Here is a 21,032-nt window from a genome sequence, read left to right as displayed (position 1 = left end):
TTTTCATCTATGCCATTGGTGAAATGTGAAGAAATAATTGTATTTTCTGATTTTTACTTCCTGGGGTGATATCATGGGGAAGTAGCTGGGATAATTTTATTTTAAGGTAATGAAAGATACCCTTGTACATTTGTATATCTATTGTACATTATTTTATATTTACAGGATGTTTTGAAAATAATTTTTAAAAATATGTTTTTATTGATTTTATAGAGAGAAGGAGGGAAAGGGAGAGATAGAAACATCAATGAGAGAAAATCATCAGTTGGTTGCCTGCTGCACGCCCCCTTACTGAGGCTTGTGCCTACAACCTGGGCATGTGCCCTGACCAGAATTGAACTAGCAACTTCTTGGTGCACAGGATGACGCTCAACCAATTCAGCCACACCAGCCAGGCTGAAAATAATTTAAGAAAAAATAGTGGTTGATAATATTTGTCTTTACAATAAAAACTTTCTTTTTTTTTTTTAAATATATTTTATTGATTTTTTACAGAGAGGAAGGGAGAAAGATAGAGAGTTAGAAACATCGATGAGAGAGAAACATCGATCAGCTGCCTCCTGCACATCTCCTACTGGGGATATGCCCGCAACCCAGGTACATGCCCTTGACCGGAATCGAACCTGGGAACTTTTAGTCCGCAGGCCAACGCTCTATCCACTGAGCCAAACCGGTTTTGGCTACAATAAAAACTTTCATAGCCCAATGGAAACATTTGAAAGGAGCTTAGCTGATAAACTTGACTTGGTCAAGAAGCTACCAAGATCTATTCTACTTGTTCAGGGTTTACCAGTTGCTTTAAATTTCTCTCAAATGCCCTAACCTTCATGCAAACTTCCTAAAAAGTGGGCCAAGATGGTCTTAATCTCTTCTAGCCGTCCATTAACACACTATACATACCAGTGTTTCTGAAGCCAGCAGGATTCCTTAAGATACTACCAGGTGTTCAGTGTGAAATAAATTTGGGAAACACTGGATATTATATTCCTCTCTTGGATATATTCATAATTCATGTTATGAATATAATATGAATGAATATATTAAAGTCTCTGAGGTCTCCAATAAAAGAAATCTGCTTAATTTTCTTTAGCCCAGCATATTTAGTAAATACCTTCTAAATTGCAAGTTGTAATTCAGATGTCACTTTCTACATGAAACCTTTCATGATTTCCACAGACAGTATCCAATGTGTTCACCATTGAATTCACATAGCTCAGAGTTATATTATAAAGTGCTATAAAAATTTAGTTTTTGTTGCCTAACCGGTTTGGCTCAGTGGATGGAGTGTCGGCCTGCGGACTGGGGGGTCCCGGGTTCGGTTCCGGTCGGGGGCCTGTGCCTGGGTTGCGGGCGCATCCCCGGTGGGGGGTGTGCGGGAGGCGGCTGGTCGGTGTTTCTCTCTCATCGATGTTTCTGGCTCTCTGTTCCTCTCCCTTCCTCTCTGTAAAAAATCAATAAAATATAAAAAAAAAAATTTAGTTTTTGTTAATATTCTGATGTAATCTTTTGATTGTAAGCAACAGAAAACTTACCTCAAACTGGTTTAAGCAATTAAGGGAATTTACTAGTCATCAACTGAAAATTTAGGTGAAGTTTGGTCCTCATTGTAGAGGCTCAGTGATGTTTCCGAAGAGCTGGTTTCTTCCAAAATAGTTGATTTTGTGCAGTTTGCTCCTTTGTCTCAATATGGCTGTAACAGTTTCTAGGAAAGCTACATGTCCTTCCCTCATCTCTAGTAGGAAGAGAACATCTTTCAAGGAAGCTACTTCAGAACAACAAAGAAGCATCTTTTCCAGAAGCCTAGCAAAGGTCATTTCATATCTCATTGGCCTGAATTAAGGTCACTTGCCCATCGCTAAACTAATCCATATTCATGGAGGTAGGATATGCTGATCTTAACCTAAATAGGGTCTACCCTGGATTTGGTGTGAAGTCAGCTTTCTTGGAAGTGTCCTTATAAGAGAATATAGGTATTTCCCTGACCGGTGTAGCTCAGTTGGTTGGGCATTGTCCAGTGCACCAGAAAGTTGCCGGTTCAATTTTAGGGCACATGCCTGGGTTGCAGGCTTGATCTCTGGTAGGGGGTGTGCAGGAGACAGCTGATTGGTGTTTCACTCTTACATTGATGTTTCTTTCTTTCTCTCTCTCTCCCTTCCTCTCTCTCTAAAAATCAATTAAAAATATTTAGAAAAAAGGAGAATATGGGTATTGTTACTAAGCAGAAGGATGAATAGATGCTGGGCAGCCAAAACAAATAAAAATCCACTACATGATGCTTACCACATTCTATTACTTCTGTGTTAATTAATGCATAATTAGTACATTAATTAGTCATTCTGTATTAATTAACTTTGTTTACACAAACACTTGTAATGAATGTTTGTGGTATCAATATTCATAATAGGAAAAAAGTAGAAACAATCCAAGTGTCTGAACTGATGATAAACAAAATATGGTATATCCATACAATGGAATATTATTCAGAAATAAAAAGGAATAAAGGTGGCCATAATCAACTGAAAGTTGCTATAACATGGATGAAACTTGAAAACATTATGCTATGTGTAAGAAGCCAGTCACAAAAGGCCACACATTGTATGATTCCATGTATATGAAATGTCCTGAGTAAATCCATAGAGACAGAAAGTAAGTTAGTGGTCACCAGAGGCTAGGGGGAGGGAAACATGGAGCATAGTTGCTAACAGATACTAGGTTTCTTTTAGAAGGTGATGATGAAAATGTTCTGGAATTAGATAGTGGTTATGCTTGCACAACTTGGTGAATATACTCAAAACTACCGAATTGTACAGTTTAAATTTAAAAGGTAAAACTTGCCCAGCCAGCGTGGCTCAGGAGTTGAGCATTGACCCATGAACAAAGAGGTCACTGGCTCAACTCCTGGTCAGGACACATACCTGGGTTGGGGACGTGCAGGAGGCAGCTGATCAATGATTCTCTCTCATCATTGATGTTTCTATCTCTCTGCCCTTCTCCCTTCCTCTCTGAAATCAACAAAAATATATTAAAAAGAAAAAGGGTCAGAATCTGAGAGTACGAAACATAGTAAGAGTAAAAGAAGTTAGGATATTGCCTCCAAAAAGATATTTTCTACTCTTTCTCAAAACATACCTCTATTATTTATTCTTAGAAGGAAGGAGAAAAGTTTCTTGTAAGTGTTAAGGTCCAGTGAATGACAAACCACCAAAATAAGTTATTTTTGGGAGTTGGAATTGATAGAATCATGAACATAAGATCTGGGAAGGTCTGGCCAGTGTGGCTCAGTTAAATGGAGCATCATCCTATATACTGAAAGGTTGTGGGTTTGATTCCCAGTCAGGGCACATACCTAGGTTGCAGGTTCAATCCCCAGTTAGGGCACATATCACATCAATGTTTCTCTCTTTCTCCTATTTTTGTTCTTGGCACAATTTCTGTCCTAAAAGATAGAATAATTGCTATGAAGAGGTTTATGCACATTACAAAGAGCATGTCTGAGTTTTTTTTATTTGTTTGCTTGTTTTTGAGATGCAGTAACAATACTTGAGTTAAGTCTTGAAAAAGAAATAGGAGTTTGCCTAGTGAACAGGAGGGGAAGAAATTTGGCTGAGGAGATAGCATATGAAAAATTACAGAAATATGATATGGGAGGGTAAATGTAGAGAACAGCAAGTAATTTGGTTTTTCTGAGATGCCAATAATTTCTCCTATGCTCACATTCTCTTCTTAGGAACCTGTCCTCTTCAAGCCTATTATATATTGAATAACCCTGTATCCCTGGCCACAAGACCAGGAATGGACTCTTGACTGGAGCTGATGAGATTTTCTCTTGCAGGAATAAAATAAACCAAATGGACTTTCATTGTTAGTAATGCTAGACTATATAATTTAAGTCAACCCTCCTACTGAAGACAGCTAGACAAGCTGGATGAAATATAAAAAGCATTATCTAAAAGCATCTAATAACTGACAAATTAGTGAGGAATTACTGGGCCAAGATTTTGGATAGGTAAGGAGTTTGGAGCAATGAGCTTGGCACTCAAGCTGCTTTTGTCTGGAGGCATATACTGATTCAGAAGATGTGACTAGGAATGTAAGCTTCACTTTTGGCAGCATTGAGAGCCTATAGGGATAAAAGTTGGGGTTCAGGCCCTGGCCGGTTTGGTTCAGTGGATGAGTGTTGCCTGCGGACTGAAGGATCCCAGGTTTGATTCCGGTCAAGGGCACATGCCTGGGTTGCAGACTTGATCCCCAGTGGGAGGCGTGCAGGAGGCAGCTGATCAATGATTTTCTCTCATCGATGTTTCTATCTCCTTCTCCCTTCCTCTCTGAAATCAGTAAAAAAAAAAAAAAAAAAAATATATATATATATATATATATATATATATATATATATAAAATTGTTTTTTAAAAAAAGTTGGTGTTCAGAACCCATAAAGAGTGATGACCCTGATATATTACCCTCTGCACTTTAGATGTAAGGGAGCACCAGAATTAAACTAAACCTCATACAGACTGCAGGCTGACTTTATATCATCTAAGTGGCCTAGAAAAATCTCAGGGCCTGAACTTGTACTAAATTGGCTTTAATTGTTCATGGCAAGAACAAATAAAAATCCTCTGTGAAGAAAAATATTCTGGGCCTCAAGTTATTTAGATAAAAATGTTTTCAAGTACAGTGTCCCACACAAAAATAACCAGGCACCTGAGGGGACAAAACACCATGAGTAAGGAGGAGAAATAACAGATAATAGAAACAGATCCACAGGGATTCTGTATGCTGCAATCATTCGACACAGACTGTAAAACAATTCTGTGTACTATGTTCAAGGCAATAAGAGCCAAACTTGAAAACCTTGGTAGAGAACTAGAAACTATAAAAAGTGACATAAAAAACAACATCACAGATTTGTAAATGAACAAAATGGAAACTCTAGACTGAGACTGTGGTAAACACTGAAATTTGTAAGGTCAGAGAGACTCAAATCTGGTGACCTTGTTGATCTATATGCAAGTCCAGGAAGAAATGCAGACAGAAACAGAGATGAGAAAGCGCGTGACTCCAGGAAGAGAAAGATGCAGAGAGAGTAGCTAACTAAGTATTTTTCAATTCAGCCTCTTCCCACTACAAATGATGCCATAATAAATATCTTTGTACACATATGCTTCTGTACTAGTATTTTTATTTCTGTATAAAAGATCCCATATACTACATTAAAATGTGAAAGATACTGCTACATTACTTTCCAAAAATGTTATAGCAAGTCTCATTTCCCCCAGTAATGTATGAGAGTTCTCATCTCCCCATGTTCATTCCACTACTAAATGTTATCAATGTTTTGATATGTTGCCAATCTGGGGAGTTAAAAATGGCATCTTGAAAAGTCTATATTGCATAAAAACAAACATGACCAATAGAATAAAAGAGAGAATCCAGAAATAAACCCTTGTATATATGGTCAAATGATTTTAAATAAGCACGTCAAAAACATTTCAATGGGAAAGGATATGCTTTTTAACAAATAGTATTGGGAAAACTGAATATCCATATGCCGGGACTCTTCATATCATATACAAAAATTAACTGAAAATGGATCAAAGACCTGAATATAAGAACTAAAACCATAAAACTCTTAGAAGAAAAAAATAGTGGAAAAAAGTAATGTCATTGGATTTGACAATGATATTGATATGACACCAAAAGCTCAAGAAACAAAAGAAAAAGCAGATTAATTGAACTTCATCAAAATTAAAAACTTTCGCCCTTTCCGGCAGTGACGGCCTCCCCACGACGACATGCCTCTCGCCAAGGATCTCCTGCACCCCTCCCCGGAGGAGGAGAAGAGGAAGCACAAGAAGAAGCGCCTGGTGCAGAGCCCCAACTCCTACTTCATGGACGTGAAGTGCCCAGGATGCTACAAAATCACCACCGTCTTTAGCCATGCACAAACGGTAGTTTTGTGCGTTGGTTGCTCCACTGTTCTTTTTTTTAAAATATATTTTATTGATTTTTTACGGAGAGGAAGGGAGAGAGACAGAGAGTTAGAAACATCAATGAGAGAGAAACATCGATCAGCTGCCTCCTGCACATCTCCAACTGGGGATATGCCCGCAACCCAGGCACATGCCCTTGACCAGAATCGAACCTGGGACCTTTCAGTCCGCAGGCCGACGCTCTATCCACTGAGCTAACCTGGCTTCGGCTGCTCCACTGTTCTCTGTCAGCCAACAGGAGGAAAAGCAAGGCTTACAGAAGGATGCTCCTTCAGAAGGAAGCAGCACTAAACGCACCTCAAATCAAGATGAGTGGGAAACCATCCCAATAAACACATTTTGGATAAAAAAAAAAAAATTAAAAACTTTTGTGCATCAAAGAACACTATCAACAGAAAAAAAAGGCAACCTACAGATGGGAGAAAATATTTGCAAAAAAGAAAAAAAGAATTTGCAAATCATCCTATATAATAAAAGGCTAACAGGAGTTCAACTGACCGGGAGTTTGACTGCTCGCTATGACGTGCACTGACCACCATGGGGTGGCACAGAACAAAGGAAGGCCCCGATTGGCCCTGATGGCCAACCAGGCCTAGAGACCCTACCCGTGCATGAATTTTGTGCACTGGGCCTCTAGTATTATCTGATAAGAGATTAAAACCCAGAACACATAAAGAAGTCCTACAATTCAACAAGGGCAAAAAAATAAACAATCTAATTAAAAATGGGTAAAGGATTTGAATAGACATTTCTCCAAAGAAGATATATAAATGATTAGTAAGAACATGAATGATGCTCAGCATAACTGTTCATTAGGAAGATGCAAACCAAAGCCACAATGAGATGTCACTTCACATCCACTAGGATAGCTATGATGAAAAAGGCAGAGATTAACAAGTGTTGGTGAGAATGTGGAAAATTGAAACTCTCATATATAGCTGGTGGGAATGTAAAATGGAGCAATATTTTAGAAAACAGTTTAGTGGTTCCTCAAAAAATTAAACAGAATTACCATTTGATTCAGCAATTGCACATCTGTGAATATTATATTTCAAAAGAATTGAAAGCAGAAACCCAAGCAGATATTTGTATACCAGTGTTCATGGCAGCAACACTCACAATAGCCAAAAGATGGAAGCACCCATGTGTCTACTTACAGATGAGTGGATAAACAATATGTAGTAGTATACACATACAATGGAATATTATTCATCCTTAACCCTTTTCGGTCCAACGTCGAGGCTGACTCAACAGACCAGTTTCAAAAGATACCACACTATGAAATGTTTTAAAGAATAAACTCTTTGATTGAACATGCTTAATAATATAACCAGTGAATTTTTGGTTTAAACTTTAAAATAAGAACATTAAAAAGTTCAACATTCATAGATACCATTTGAATGCAAAAAAATCTCAGGCTAGTGCGGGTAGATTATGAATTAGATGAACTGTTAAATAGGGAAGGTTTCTCAAAACCACAGCATCAAAGGACATTTGATATTATCTACTGAATGTATATTGCAGGGTAAAACTAATTAATATGTATATGACTCTAGATGCTGAATGTATATTTTGTATTATATACCAACATATTAAGCTGAAAAAAAAAAAAGTTCAACATTCAATCCCGTCAATTAATTTGGACCAGACTGTTTGAATTCCAAAAATAAAATTGGACCGCAAAGGGTTAAAAAGTGAACTACTGACACATACAACATGATGAACCTTGAAAACATTATGCTAAGTGAAATAATAAGATATATGCAGAAGGACAAATATTATATGATTCCACTGGTATGAGGTACCTAGAAGAGTCAAATTCATGGAGCAGAAGATAGAATAATGGCTACCAGGGCTGGGGGTGGAGAGGATGGGGAGTTGCACTTAATGGGTTCAGAGTTTCAATTTGGGATGATGACATAGTTCTGGAGGTGGATATTAGTAATGTTTGCACAACAATGTGAATGCACTTGTACTTAATGCCACTGAACTATACACTTAAAAGTGGCTAAAATGATAAATTTTATGTTATGTATATTTTACTACAGTTAAAATATTTTGTATATCCCTGACTACTAGTGAAGTTAAGCACCTTCTGTCTTTTTGGACATTTATATTTCATCATTTATAAATTTCCTGTTCTTATCCTTTGCCCATTGTTTCCCTAGCTGGGTTATTTATCATTTTGTTAATTTATATGTATGGTGTTTTATTTTTATGTTAAAGGTATTAGCCTTTTGTATACAAGGGCTTTTTCTTTCATTTGATTTAGTTAATAGTGTCTTTTAATATTTAAAAAATTCACAAATTAGCTGCCAAGGGTCCACTACTATTATCACGTGAATTTAGTGTGGTGAGAGATAAATAAATCAGTTCACAGAAAATAGGATGCTGGATAGAAAACCTATTGAGTACCTACTAAATGAGATTTTGTAAAGATGTAGCCTCTCCAGGAAAGAAATGCAAGAAAATGACAGGAGACACTGGATATTGGTGCTATTAGCTGAATCATGGTTTACTTGTCATGATTTACTCATTAATTTCTCCAATAACTTATTTACTCATTCAACAAATGTTAATTAAGCAGTATACCAAGCACTGTAATATAACAGAATACAAAAATAACTAAGATATGGGTACTGCTTTTTGCCACATGAATTTGACTATTCTAGGTACCTCATATCAGTGGAATCATATAATATTTGTCCTTTTGCATCTGTCCTATTATTTCACTTAGCATAATGTTTTCAAGGTTCATGTTGCATGTGTCAATACTTCACTTTTTAAAAATATATATTTTTATTGATTTCAGAGAGGAAGGGAAATAGAAACGTCAATGATGACAGAGAATCATCAATCGGCTGCCTCCTGCATGCCCCACACTGGAGACTGAGCCCACAACCCAGGTATGTGCCCTGACCAGCAATCTAACCATGACCTCCTGGTTTAGGTGGATGCTCAACCACTGAGCCACGCTGGCCAAGCAGTACTTCACTTTCTAAGGATGAATAATATTCCATTGTATGTGTATACTACTATATTTTGTTTACAATGTGGTAGTATTGTAGTTTTGTATTCTATAAATAATCCGATCTAATAAAGAGGGAATATGCTAATTGACTCTCACGCTGTCACAAAGATGGCGGCCCCCACAGCCAATAAGGAGGGAATGTGCTAATTGACTGCCCCATCCTCAAAGATGGTGGTGCTCAGTCCCCTCAGCACCCCCAGCCCCCCAGGGTCAACCCGAGGCACAGGTAAGCCTTGGATGGTGGCTGCTCAGCTGACGCCCGAGGTGCAGGGAAGCCTTGGATGGCGGCTGCCCAGCTGCCGAGGGCTGCCCGAGGCTCAGGTATCCAGGGGCGGCCGAGGCTTGCGCTGCTGGCAGTGGCAGCAGCAGAGGTGCGATGGGGCGTCACCTTCCCCTGATCGCCAGGTCACCTCCTGCCCATGAGGGCTCCCAGACTGTGAGGGGGGAAGGCCAGGCTGAGGGTTCCCCCCCCCCCCCCAGTGCATGAATTTTCATGCACCGGACTTCTAGTACATTTATATGATTGTATTGTTTACAGAATACAAAAATAACTAAGATATGGATACTGTTTTTGAGATCTCATGGTATATTTGGGGAGGTAGAAATGTTAAATCACCAATAATAGCAAATAGATGAGTACCACACTAGAAAGATGGTGATGCCTCAAACTAGGAAGCTGTGGGCATAAGCTGTGTGTTATATTTTATTTTTTTTAATTTCTTTATTGGTTAAGGTATTACAAATGTGTCTGTGGGTTATATTTTAAAGGTTAAAACTGAAAGAACTTGTTGATGTTTGCATATAGGTATCAGGGAAAGAGGAATCAAAGATGTCCTAGGTTTGGGACCTGAGAAATTATGAGTATTCAAAAGAACCTTTTACTCACTTGGAGAAGACTAAACTAGAGGTTTGAAGGAGAAAAATCAAGAGTTCTATTTTAGATATGTTAAGTTTGTGATGCCTAATAGATATCCCAGTAGATTCGTCCAGTGTATAATGAGTCTGGGAACTCAGGGAAGAGAAGTGAGGCTGGTCAATGGCAGTATTTAAAGCTATGGGACTAGATGGGATCACATAGGCCAAAGTCCGGATAGAATAGAAAAGAGCCTAAGGCAGAGCCAATCTTCAGAAATTAGGTAGAGGCAGAGAAGGGTCCAACTAAGATGACTGAGGAGTGACCAAGGATTTTGAGAGCGAGAAAGAGAGGGAGAGAGAAATATTGATTTGTTGTTCCACTTATTTATGCACTTATTGGTTAACTAGAGACCCAGTGCACAAATTTCGTGCATGGGTGTGTGTGTGTGTGTGTGTGTGTGTGTGTGTGTGTGTGTGTGTATCTCAGCACAGCCTGCACCTTCTCCAATCTGGGACCCCTCGAGGGATGTCCGACTGCTCATTTAGGCCCGATCCCACCGGGACTCACAATCCAGGACTGCTGGCTCCCAACCACTTGCCTGTCTGCCTGCCTGATTGCCCCTAACAGCTTCTGCCTGCCTGCCTGATCATGCCCTAACCACTCCCCTGCCAGCCTGATCGATGCCTAACTGCTCCTGTGCCAGCCCGATTGCCCCTAACTGCTCTCCCCTGCTGGCCTGGTCACCCCTAACTGCCCTCCCCTGCAGGCCCAGTCACCCCCAACAGCCCTCCCCTGCTGGCCTGGTCGCTCCCAACTGCCCTCCCTGCATGCCTGGTTCCCCTCAACTGCCCTCCCCTGCAGGCCTGATAGTCTCCAACTTCCCCCAGCTGCCCTCCTCTGCCGGCCATCTTGTGTCCACATGAGAGTGGCCATCTTTGACCACATGGGGGCGGCCATCTTGTGTGTTGAAGTGATGGTCAATTTGCATATTACCTCTTTATTAGATAGGATTCTTGTATGTGTCCTGACTGGGGATCAAACTTGCAAGGTGTATCAGGATGATGCTCTAACTGAGCTACCTGGCCAGGGCCCTGCTTTTTCATGGTTGTATTGTGTTGTTACACCCTAATTTACTTATTCAATCTCCTATTGATCTCTATTGATGAATATTTAAGTGGTTTTCAATCTTTTGCTATTATAAAGCTGCAATGAATAATTTTGTACAGAGGTCTTTTCACACATGTGACAATATATCTGTAGGATATTGCTGAGTCAAAGGGTAAGTATATTTGTAAATTTGATAGATATGGAAACAAAATGCTTCTATAATTTGTATACCAATATGTCCTACAAGCAATGATGAGAAGGCCTGTTTCCCTATATAGTGTGTTATCACATTTTTTATCTTTACCAATCCAGTAAGTGAAAAATGGTCTCTTGATGTTGCACCAAAAATGGTCTCTTTTATTTTGTATTTTGCTTCTTTTGAGTGAGGTTGAATATATTCTCAAAAGTTTAAAAGCTATTTGTATTTATTTTTTTCTTTGAATTGTCTCTTCTAATCTTTTGATAATTTTTTCTAATGAATTGCTGGTCTTTTTATTGATTTTTGGAACTCTTAATATATCAAGCATGTTAGCCCTCTATTTGTGATATGAGTTGCAAATATGTCTTTTGACTTTGTTTATAGTGATTTTTTCCCTGCAGAATTTTTTTTTTACATAGTTGAATTTATGTGGGTTTGTATCATACCTTTAAAACCGTTCCTTAAATACTCAAAAAGTATTTTTAAAAATTTTCCAGAATTTTTAAAGTATGGGAATGAGATACTAGAGCATGTTTGCATGTTTTCAATAAAAAGGGAGGACTTTCCCTGGCCGGCGTTACTCGGTGGTTAGAGCATTGGCCTGCCCACCAGAGAGCTGCCGGTTTGGTCCCTGTCAAAGGGCACATAACTCAGTTGCAGGTTTGATCCCCTTCATCCAGGTCGGGTGCAGGAGGCAACCAATCGATGTGTCTCTCTCAGATCAATGGTTCTTTCTCTCTCTCCTCTCCCTCTTCATTCCCTCTCCTTTTCACTCTCTTAAAAGTCAATGGAAAAAAAATATCCTCCTAACTGTTATTGTTCAACTGGGCTCAGCTCCACGGATGTCCGTTTGTCCGGCTTCTCAGCTCCTCTCTCCTGGCTGCTGTTTTCCATGGGCAGGCTTGGCATTTGGAGACCCAGAGCAGTCAGGTTGAGAGGCATGGAGGAAGAGGAGAAGCAGTAGCAGGAGGAGGAGCCGTGTGCCCTGGCACCCAGCAGCAAAGCCATGGGGTATGCATATCTCTTCAAATACATCATCATCAGCAACACAGGTGTTGGTAAATCATGCTTATTGCTACAGTTTACAGACAAGAGGTTTCAACCTTACTGGTGGTAGAGCAAGCATGTCAAACTCGCAGCCCACAACTAACATTTTTGTGGCCCAGCCAATATAACAGTATGTAAGAAACATTTTAATATAAATTTCGTAACATTTTTAATATAAATTTATATTTATATTAAATTTTATTAAATTTATATTAAATTTTATTAATTTTAATATAAATTTATATTTAATATAAATTTTGTAATTTTTACAATATCCTGTTATACATAATTATTAATAACGAACTACAACATTCGCTAATAACTGATTACTATAATCGTGTTGCATCCATTTACCTTACAGGCGCACCATTTCTCTCCACTAATACTAGCAGCAAATATTTTAGCAGCTGTTTAGTCTTGTACTGACTTGTTTGGTGTGTGCAACAGGAAATATTTCGCTTTCGGAGAACAAGAACAGTAGGTTTATTTGTGTTACACTTATTAATTTGTGCAGTTATTCAGTGTCTGTTCAAGTTAATGTTCAAGAAAAATATTAATTTTAAAAAAAATATATTTTATTGATTTTTTACAGAGAGGAAGGGAGAGGGATAGAGAGTTAGAAACATTGATGAGAGAGAAACATCAATCAGCTGCCTCTTGCATACCCCCTACTGGGGATGTGCCCGCAACCAAGGTACATGCCCTTGACTGGAATCGAACTTGGGACCCTTCAGTCCGCAGACCGACGCTCTATCCACTGAGCCAAACCGGTCAGGGCAAGAAAAATATAAATTTTTATTAAAATGTTTTATTATTTTATGTTAACGATTACTCATTTATTTCAGCCCTTTGTATTCAGCATGTCTCTATCGAAGTAAACCTACGTTTCTATGAAAATTGAAGCTTTTGTTTTCTTGCGGCCCACATAAACTTAAACCTTGTTTATTTGACCCCTTTGAGTTTGACATGCTTGGTGTAGAGATTGGTGCTTGAATGATTACTATTAATTAATTAATTTATTGATTAGAGAGAGAGAGAGAGAGAGAGAAACATCTGTTGTTTCACTCATCTATGCATTCATTGGTTGCTTCTTGTATGTGTCCTGAAAGGAGATTGAACCCACAGTCTTGATGCATCTGGAGGACACACCACTCAACTGAGCTACCTGGCCAGGGCTCACCCCCTCCTTCTTGAAATGTTATGCTTTATTCACTAGGCTTCCAGGATACTACACTCTCCTGATCTTCTCGGACCTCATTCGCTGGCTACTCCTTCTCAGTCTCCTTTGATGCTTCTTCCTCATTGGAGTGCACCAGGATTCAGATCTTGGATTTGTTTCTCTTCTCTACATTTACTCTATTGCTGATTTCATCCAGCCCAATGGAGGGCTTTAAATATCATCCATAAGCTGACAACTCCTTAACTTATATCTCTGGTCCACACTCTGCCTAAAATATTCTTCCCCCAGATATCTACATTACTCACTCCCTGCTATAGACTGAAATATTTACCTGTTGAAGGCCCAATGAAACTATTTGGAGAGAGGGCTTTTATAAAGATAATTAAGGTTGAATGAGGTTATAAGGGTGGGGCCTTGCTTTAGTAGAATTAGTGTCTACATGAGAAGAGACTAGGGAGCACTCTCTCTCTCCATGTACACTCATCAAGGAAAGGCCATGTGAGTACACAAAACAAGAAGTTTATGGTCTACAAGCCAGAAAGAGAGCTCTCATTAGAACCTGAGCATGCTGATAGTCTGATCTCAGATTTCCAGCCTCTAGAACAGTGAGAAAATAGATGTCTGTTGTTTAAATCACCCAGTTTATTGTGTTTTCTTATGGCAGCCTGAGCTGGCTAATACACTCCCTCACTTTCTTCTGCTTTTGCTCAGATATTCCCTTCTCACTGAGATATTTCCTCATTGTACTGTATAAAGTTGTAACCCTGCTCAACCCTGGCATTCTCTTTCCCCTTTCCTGCTTTTGCTCCAGTGAATCATTTGACTTATTTTTTTTGTATATTTTTATTGATTTCAGAGAGGAAGGAAGAGGGAGAGAGATAGATGAGAGAGAGAATGATTGATCTGCTGCCTCCTGCACCGCCCTTACTGGGGATTGAGCCCACAACCTGGGCATGTGCCCTTGACGGGAATTGAACCCAAGACGCTTGAGTACGCAGGCCGATGCTCTCACAGTGGTTCTCAACCTGTGGGTCGCGAACAATGAAAATACATTCTGCATATCAAGCACAATTCACCATAGCTAAGATCTGGAAACAGCCTAAGTGCCCATCAGTAGATGAATGGATTAGAAAACTGTGGTACATCTACACGATGGAATACTATGCTGCTGTAAAAAGGAAGGAACTCTTACCATTTGCAACGTCATGGATGGAACTGGAGAGCATTATGCTAAGTGAAATAAGCCAGTCAATGAAGGAAAAATACCACATGATCTCACTCATTCATGGATAATAGAGACCATTATAAACTTTTGAACAATAATAGATACAGAGGCAGAGCAGCCTCAAACAGATTGTCAAACTGCAGCAAGAAGGCCGGGGAGGGTTGGGGGGCAGGAGGTAGGGGGGTAAGAGATCAACTAAAGGACTTGTATGCATGCATATAAGCATAACCAATGGACATAAGACACTGGGGGATAGGGGAGGCTAGGGGACTGTCTAGGGCGGGGTGATAAAATGGACACATATGTAATACCCGTTGTAATACTTTAAGCAATAAAAAAAATAAAATTAAATTAAAAAAAAAAAAATAAATAAAAAGGAAGGAACTCTTACCCTTTGCAACGGCATGGATGGAACTGGAGAGCATTACGCTAAGTGAAATAAGCCAGTCAACGAAGGAAACATACCACATGATCTCACTCATTCATGGATAATAGAGACCATTATAAACTTATGAACAAAAATAGATACAGGGGCAGAGCTGCCTCAAACAGACTGTCAAACTACAGCAGGAAGGCCGGGGAAGGCGGGAGGGCACGAGGGGGTCGGGTAAGAGATCAACCAAAGGACTTGTATGCATGCATATAAGCATAACCAATGGACATAAGACACTGGGGGGTAGGGGAGGCCAGGGGATTGTCAAGGGCAGGGGAAAAATAAAGGAGACATATGTAACAAAAAAAAAAAAAAAAAAAAAAAAAAAAAAAAAAAAAAAAAAAAAAAAAATACATTCTGCATATCAGATATTTACATTACGATTCATAACAGTAGCAAAATTACAGTTATGAAGTAGCAACGAAAATAATTTTATGGTTGGGGGTCACCACAACATGAGGAACTGTATTAAAGGGTTGCGGCATTAGGAAGGTTGAGAACCACTGACTAGGGCTTTAATTATTTTTTTTAAATATTTTTATTTATTTCAGAGAGAAAGGGAGAGAGAGATAGAAACATCAACGATGACAGAGAATCATCAATCGGCTGCCTCCTGCGTGTCCCCCACTGGGGATAGAGCCCACAACCCGGGCATGTGCCCTTGACCAGAATTGAACCTGGGACCTTTCAATCCGCAGGCCAACACCCTATCCACTGAGCCAAACTGGCCAGGGCTTACTTATTTTTTTATTGTCTGTCTCCCAGCACTAAAATGTAAGTTTGTAAGCTTACTTTATTCACCTTTGTATCCTTAACACCTACAATAGTGTCAGGCAAAACATAGACCTTTAAATTATATATGCTGAATGAATGATTACCATTGCATCTTGAGACTATATAATGAAATTGGGTATATGAAATTGAGACCTAATGATGTTGGCTACTTCTGTGAAGGGTAGAATTCAGGTCTTTATGGTTATTTCATAGGTATAGGAACTGTTAATTACCAGCTTTGTGGGCTTTGTCAGTAAACAGAGCTCCTTGCATAATGACCACTGCAATAAAAGACTCTTGGTGAGCAAGCCACAATTGGAGCTGAGCTGCTCTTTATATCAACTTCATATGAACAAAGCCCAGTCCTAGAGCATCATGCTTGAATGTTCCATTCAAATACCATGTTTACATTGGTGGCTCCTCTGACTTTGTTAGGAGACCATCTTCAAAGCTGTGTGGTCCATTGATGGCATTACTGTGTCCCCCCGCTGCCTTCCCTTTTTTTGGCTAGATATGATCTAAATGGAAATGTTTGAACATGAGAGTACTTTCAAAGAGTCAGCTTAAATGCTATCTTTGCTTCTTTACCAGCATCTGTGTTTTATGCTGGTCATTGTACTTCAGCAATTTGAGATAAATTTGTTGTTGATATTGCTTTATGGTAATTTTTTTAAAAAAAATCTTTATTGTTGAAAGTATTACATATGTACCCCCCGGGGCCCCCTGCCACCATCACATTGACCTCTTCTAACCTGCCTCTAACCCCTATGGCAATTCTTTTTGTTTGTTTGTTAATCCTCATCTGAGGATATTTTTCCATTGATCTTAAAGAGAGTGGAAGGGAGAGGGAGAGACAGAGAAAGAGAGAAACACCGATGTGAGAGACACATCGATTGGTTGTCTCCCGCACATGCCCTGACCAGGGGAGGGATCAAGCTTGCAACCAAGATCTATGTGCCCTTGACCAGAATCGAACCCTGGACCCTTCAGTCTGCAGGCCGACCCTCTATCTACTGAGCCAAACCAGCTAGGGCTGTTCTGGTATACATTTAAAAATATTTTTTTTATTGATTTCAGAGAGGAAGGGAGAAGGAGGGAGAGACATAGAAACATCAATGATGAGAGAAAATCACCTCCTGGAGTTGCAACCCAGGCAAGGGCCCTGACTGGGAATTGAACCTTGATCTCCTGGTTCATAGGTCAAGGCTCAACCACTGAGCAACACTAGCTGGGCTATACATGATATTTTAGATGTACTTTTTCCACTGAGAATGACTTTAACAGTTATTTTGTAAATGTTCACAGTAACATAAAACAAACATTAATTTAAGAACTATCTGCTGAGTTTTTGATATCACCACAATGATATTTGCACCCATGGTCATTTATGAGTATTACTGTAAAAACTACAGTCTTGAGGAATTTTGCTCTGGGCTTTACTGTTCCGTGTATCATAAATCATCCAAATCCTGTTATCACTTGGACTTTCTAGTCTGTAAAATGGCATTAACTCTCATGGGAGCCTTTCTAATTGCAGAATCTATACCTAGTATCCTTGAATTTGCCAGTTCAGCATAAACAGGGATAGATTAGACTAGCTCCACATATCTTATGGAACGTGCATTTCCTGTGTTCTCCACCTGCCAAACTGGAAGAGCATTTTGACTAGAAAATGCTACTATCCTTCTTCTGATTTACTGTGTCTCTGAGATGGACCTCCTATTTAAATTTGGTTTGGTCAAGAGCATTATCAGAGGAGTTTATTTTTAATTCAGTATCACTGATACCACAGCAAATCAAAGAATCCTCAAAATTGCAATATTGAGTGAGATGTTATAAATGCAAGTCTTGAATATATCATGGAAAGTCCATCTTCAGTCATTCCACAAATTGATTATGTCTTCATTTATCATTCAGTAGCATTTATTGAATGCCTTTGTGGTGGGCACTTGCAAATACTAGAAATACAAACCTGATATGCTGAGGTCCTTGCCCTCATGGAGCTCACAGATTGCCAACTATTACTTGGTGTGATAATGCTACAATAGAGGAACATGAATTTTTTAATATATTTTTTATTGACTTTTTACAGAGAGGAAGGGAGAGAGATAGAGAGTCAGAAACATCGATGAGAGAGAAACATCGATCAGCTGCCTCCTGCACATCTCCCGCTGGGGATGTGCCTGCAACCCAGGTACATGCCCTTGACCGGAATCGAACCTGGGACCCTTCAGTCCGCAGGCCGACGCTCTATCCACTGAGCCAAACAGGTTTCGGCGGGAACATGAATGTTTTAATCCTATTTAAAGGATGATATTGGGAAACACACCATTGCAATATGTTTTAGGGATACAAAAGTTTGGAAGCAACTGACTCTTGGCTTTAGGATTTTTTATTTTGTTTCTTACTAAAAAATATTTGAGCCCTGGCCAGGCAGCTCAGTTGGTTGTAGCGTCATCCCGTACATCATATAGGTAGCAGGTTGGATTTCTAGTCAGGGCATATAAGGGAAGCAACTGATAGATGTTTCTCTCTCACATTGATGTTTCTCTCTCTCTCCTTTCCTCTCTCTAAAAAAAAAAAATCCTCGCCGAAACCGGTTTGGCTCAGTGGATAGAGCGTTGGCCTGCGGACTGAAGGGTCCCAGGTTCGATTCCGGTCAAGGGCATGTACCTGGGTTGTGGGCATATCCCCAGTGGGGGATGTGCAGGAGGCAGCTGATCGATGTTTCTCTCTCATCGATGTTTCTAACTCTCTATCTCTCTCCCTTCCTCTCTGTGAAAAATCAATAAAATATATTTTTAAAAATCCTCAAGGATATATATATATATATATATATATATATATATATATCCTGGCCAGTATAGCTCAATGGTTAAAGTATTGGCTGGCTCGATTCCTGGTCAGTTGGAGAAATAGAAAAATATCCTCAGGTGAGGATTTTAAAAATGTATTTTTAATCTTCACCCGAGGATATTTTTTCCATTGATTTCTAGAGAGAATAGAAGAGAAAAGGAGAGAGAGAGAGAGAGAGAGAGAGAGAGAGAGAGAGAGAGAGAGAGAGAAAAGGAGAGAGAGAGAGAGAGAGAGAGAGAGAGAGAGAGAGAGAGAGAAACATCAATTTGAGAGAGACACATCGATTAGATTGGTTGCCTCCCGCACACGCCCCTACCAGGGACTGGGGAACCTGCAACGGAGATATGTGCTCTTGACCCTCCCAGCTGCAGGCCAATCCTCTAACCACTGAGCCAAATCATCCAGGGCTATATATGTATATATTTGAATCCTGGGAGTTGTGTTTGATGAACAGTTAGATATCATCTCTGTCCCAGAAAAGGAGATAAACAGACATTAAACAAATATAGAATTAGATATTTTAAATGCTAAGAAGAGAAGAACAAGGTGTACTTTTTTCTTTTTCTTTTTGGTTGTCCATGGTTTATTGACAACATTACAGTACACCAGAAAGATTCAAATGGCACCACGTAGTGTTTTGAAATTAATCCCAACTGTAGGCTGAGTGACCTGCAGGTTGGACAGACTGCCAAAGTCCAAGAGCTTCAGTATTTCCTTAGTGTCAGGATCAACTTCAATGATCTTCTGATCCAGTGCTGGGACATCAGGAACAAAACTATCTCTCCTCTCTCTCTCCTCATCCTGCAGCATGATGGAGATACCTCTCATGGGGCCTCTCTGAATCCACTTCATCAGATGTGACATAGCCTGATAACTTGTTTTGGAGCTGCTTCTTCTTTCCTCCTTCTCCTTCTCCTTCTCCTTCTCCTCCCCCTCCCCCTCCCCCTCCTCCTCCTTTTCCTCCTTCTCCTCCTCCTCTTCTTCACGCTTTGTTGGTTTTAGAGAGAGAAGAAGGGAAAGGGGGAGAGGGAGGGAGAGAGAAACATCCATGTGAGAGAGAAACTTCTATCTGTTGCCTCCATATGTACCCCAGCCAGGGATCAAACCCACAACCTGTATATGTGTATATGCCCTGTCCTGGATCCAACCATGACCTTTTGGTGTATGGGAGGGCGGTCAACCAACTGAGCCACATCAGCCAGGGCTTGGAGCTTCTTGCTGGGGATAATGGTGATCGCCTCACACACATGCTTGTTGGTGTGGAAGTTGTTGCCCAGGTGCATGTAGTATTTCTTGGTGATGACCTTGGCTGCCTTCTTCACGATCTTGTTGCGAACACGGCCCATCTTGTCAGGTCCCTGGTGAAAGATGAACAAGGTGTTCTTAAAAACTGTAGGAAAGGCCCTAAGCAGTTTGGCTCAGTGGATAGAGCATCGGCCTGCGGACTGAAGGGTCCCAGGTTTGATTCCAGTCAAGGACATGTACCTTGGTTGCGGGCACATCCCCAGTAGGGGGTGTGCAGGAGGCAGCTGATTGATGTTTCTCTCTCATTGATGTTTCTAACTCTCTATCCCTCTCCCTTCCTCTCTGTAAAAAATCAATAAAGTATATTTTTAAAAAATAAAAAAAAAACTGTAGGAAAGAAGGAAAGTCACTTAGCATATCGCGAATTATCTATTGCTATAAAACAAATAATTTCCAAAATTAGCAGTTTAAGACAATCATAAACATTTATTATCTCATATAGTTTCTATGGGTCAGGAGTTCAGGAGTATATAAGTTGTGTGGCTCAGAGTTTCTCATGAGTTTATAGTCAAAATGTCAGTCAGGACTGCACCATCTGAGGCTTAACTGAGAAAGGACAATCCAATTCCAGGATGGCTCACTCATATGCCTGTTGGCGAGAGGCATCAGTTCTTTGCCCCATGGACCACTCCATAGGGTTACTTGTCTTCAAGACCTAGCAGCTAGTTTCCTCCAGAGAGGATTATCCAAGAGAGAGCAAGGCAGAAGCCACATGTCCTGTATAACTGACCTCAGAAGTCATACATCTTTATTTCGACAATATTCTATTGGCCCTATTCAGCATGGGAAGGTACATGGAATTTCAGGAGGTAAGGATCATTGAGGGCCTTGGAGGCTGGCTATCGCATATATGAATCTCCAAAGGCAAAAGTATTGAAATCAAACTTTTCAGAAGAGCCCAATGCATTTTATAAACAGCATCTGTTCATGTTACTAAGGGAAAGTCGTATTCCATTGCATATCAGTAGAGGATTTACATAGTCCCATTTCCTGACTAATTAGGAACCCATCTCTTCCTATCTTTCTTC

At 39.9% G+C, this 21,032-nt stretch overlaps 1 protein-coding gene across 1 annotated transcript; it reads right to left on the bottom strand.

Annotated features, from left to right (window-relative positions):
- Window positions 1-19,314: 19,314 nt before the first annotated feature.
- LOC308516298 (small ribosomal subunit protein eS17-like) lies at window positions 19,315-20,045 on the bottom strand (the record flags this gene model as incomplete). Its single annotated transcript, XM_081087218.1, has 2 exons — window positions 19,315-19,566; window positions 19,893-20,045. 2 exons carry the CDS (start codon window positions 20,043-20,045, stop codon window positions 19,315-19,317), a joined length of 405 nt encoding a protein of 134 aa, XP_080943344.1.
- Window positions 20,046-21,032: the final 987 nt, after the last annotated feature.

Source organism: Myotis nattereri (genome assembly GCF_964212035.1).
Source record: "Myotis nattereri genome assembly, chromosome: 3".
In the NCBI taxonomy this organism is placed as follows: domain Eukaryota; kingdom Metazoa; phylum Chordata; class Mammalia; order Chiroptera; family Vespertilionidae; genus Myotis; species Myotis nattereri.
Note: the sequence above shows the minus strand (reverse complement) of the source record. Positions and strands in the feature narration are given on the sequence as shown.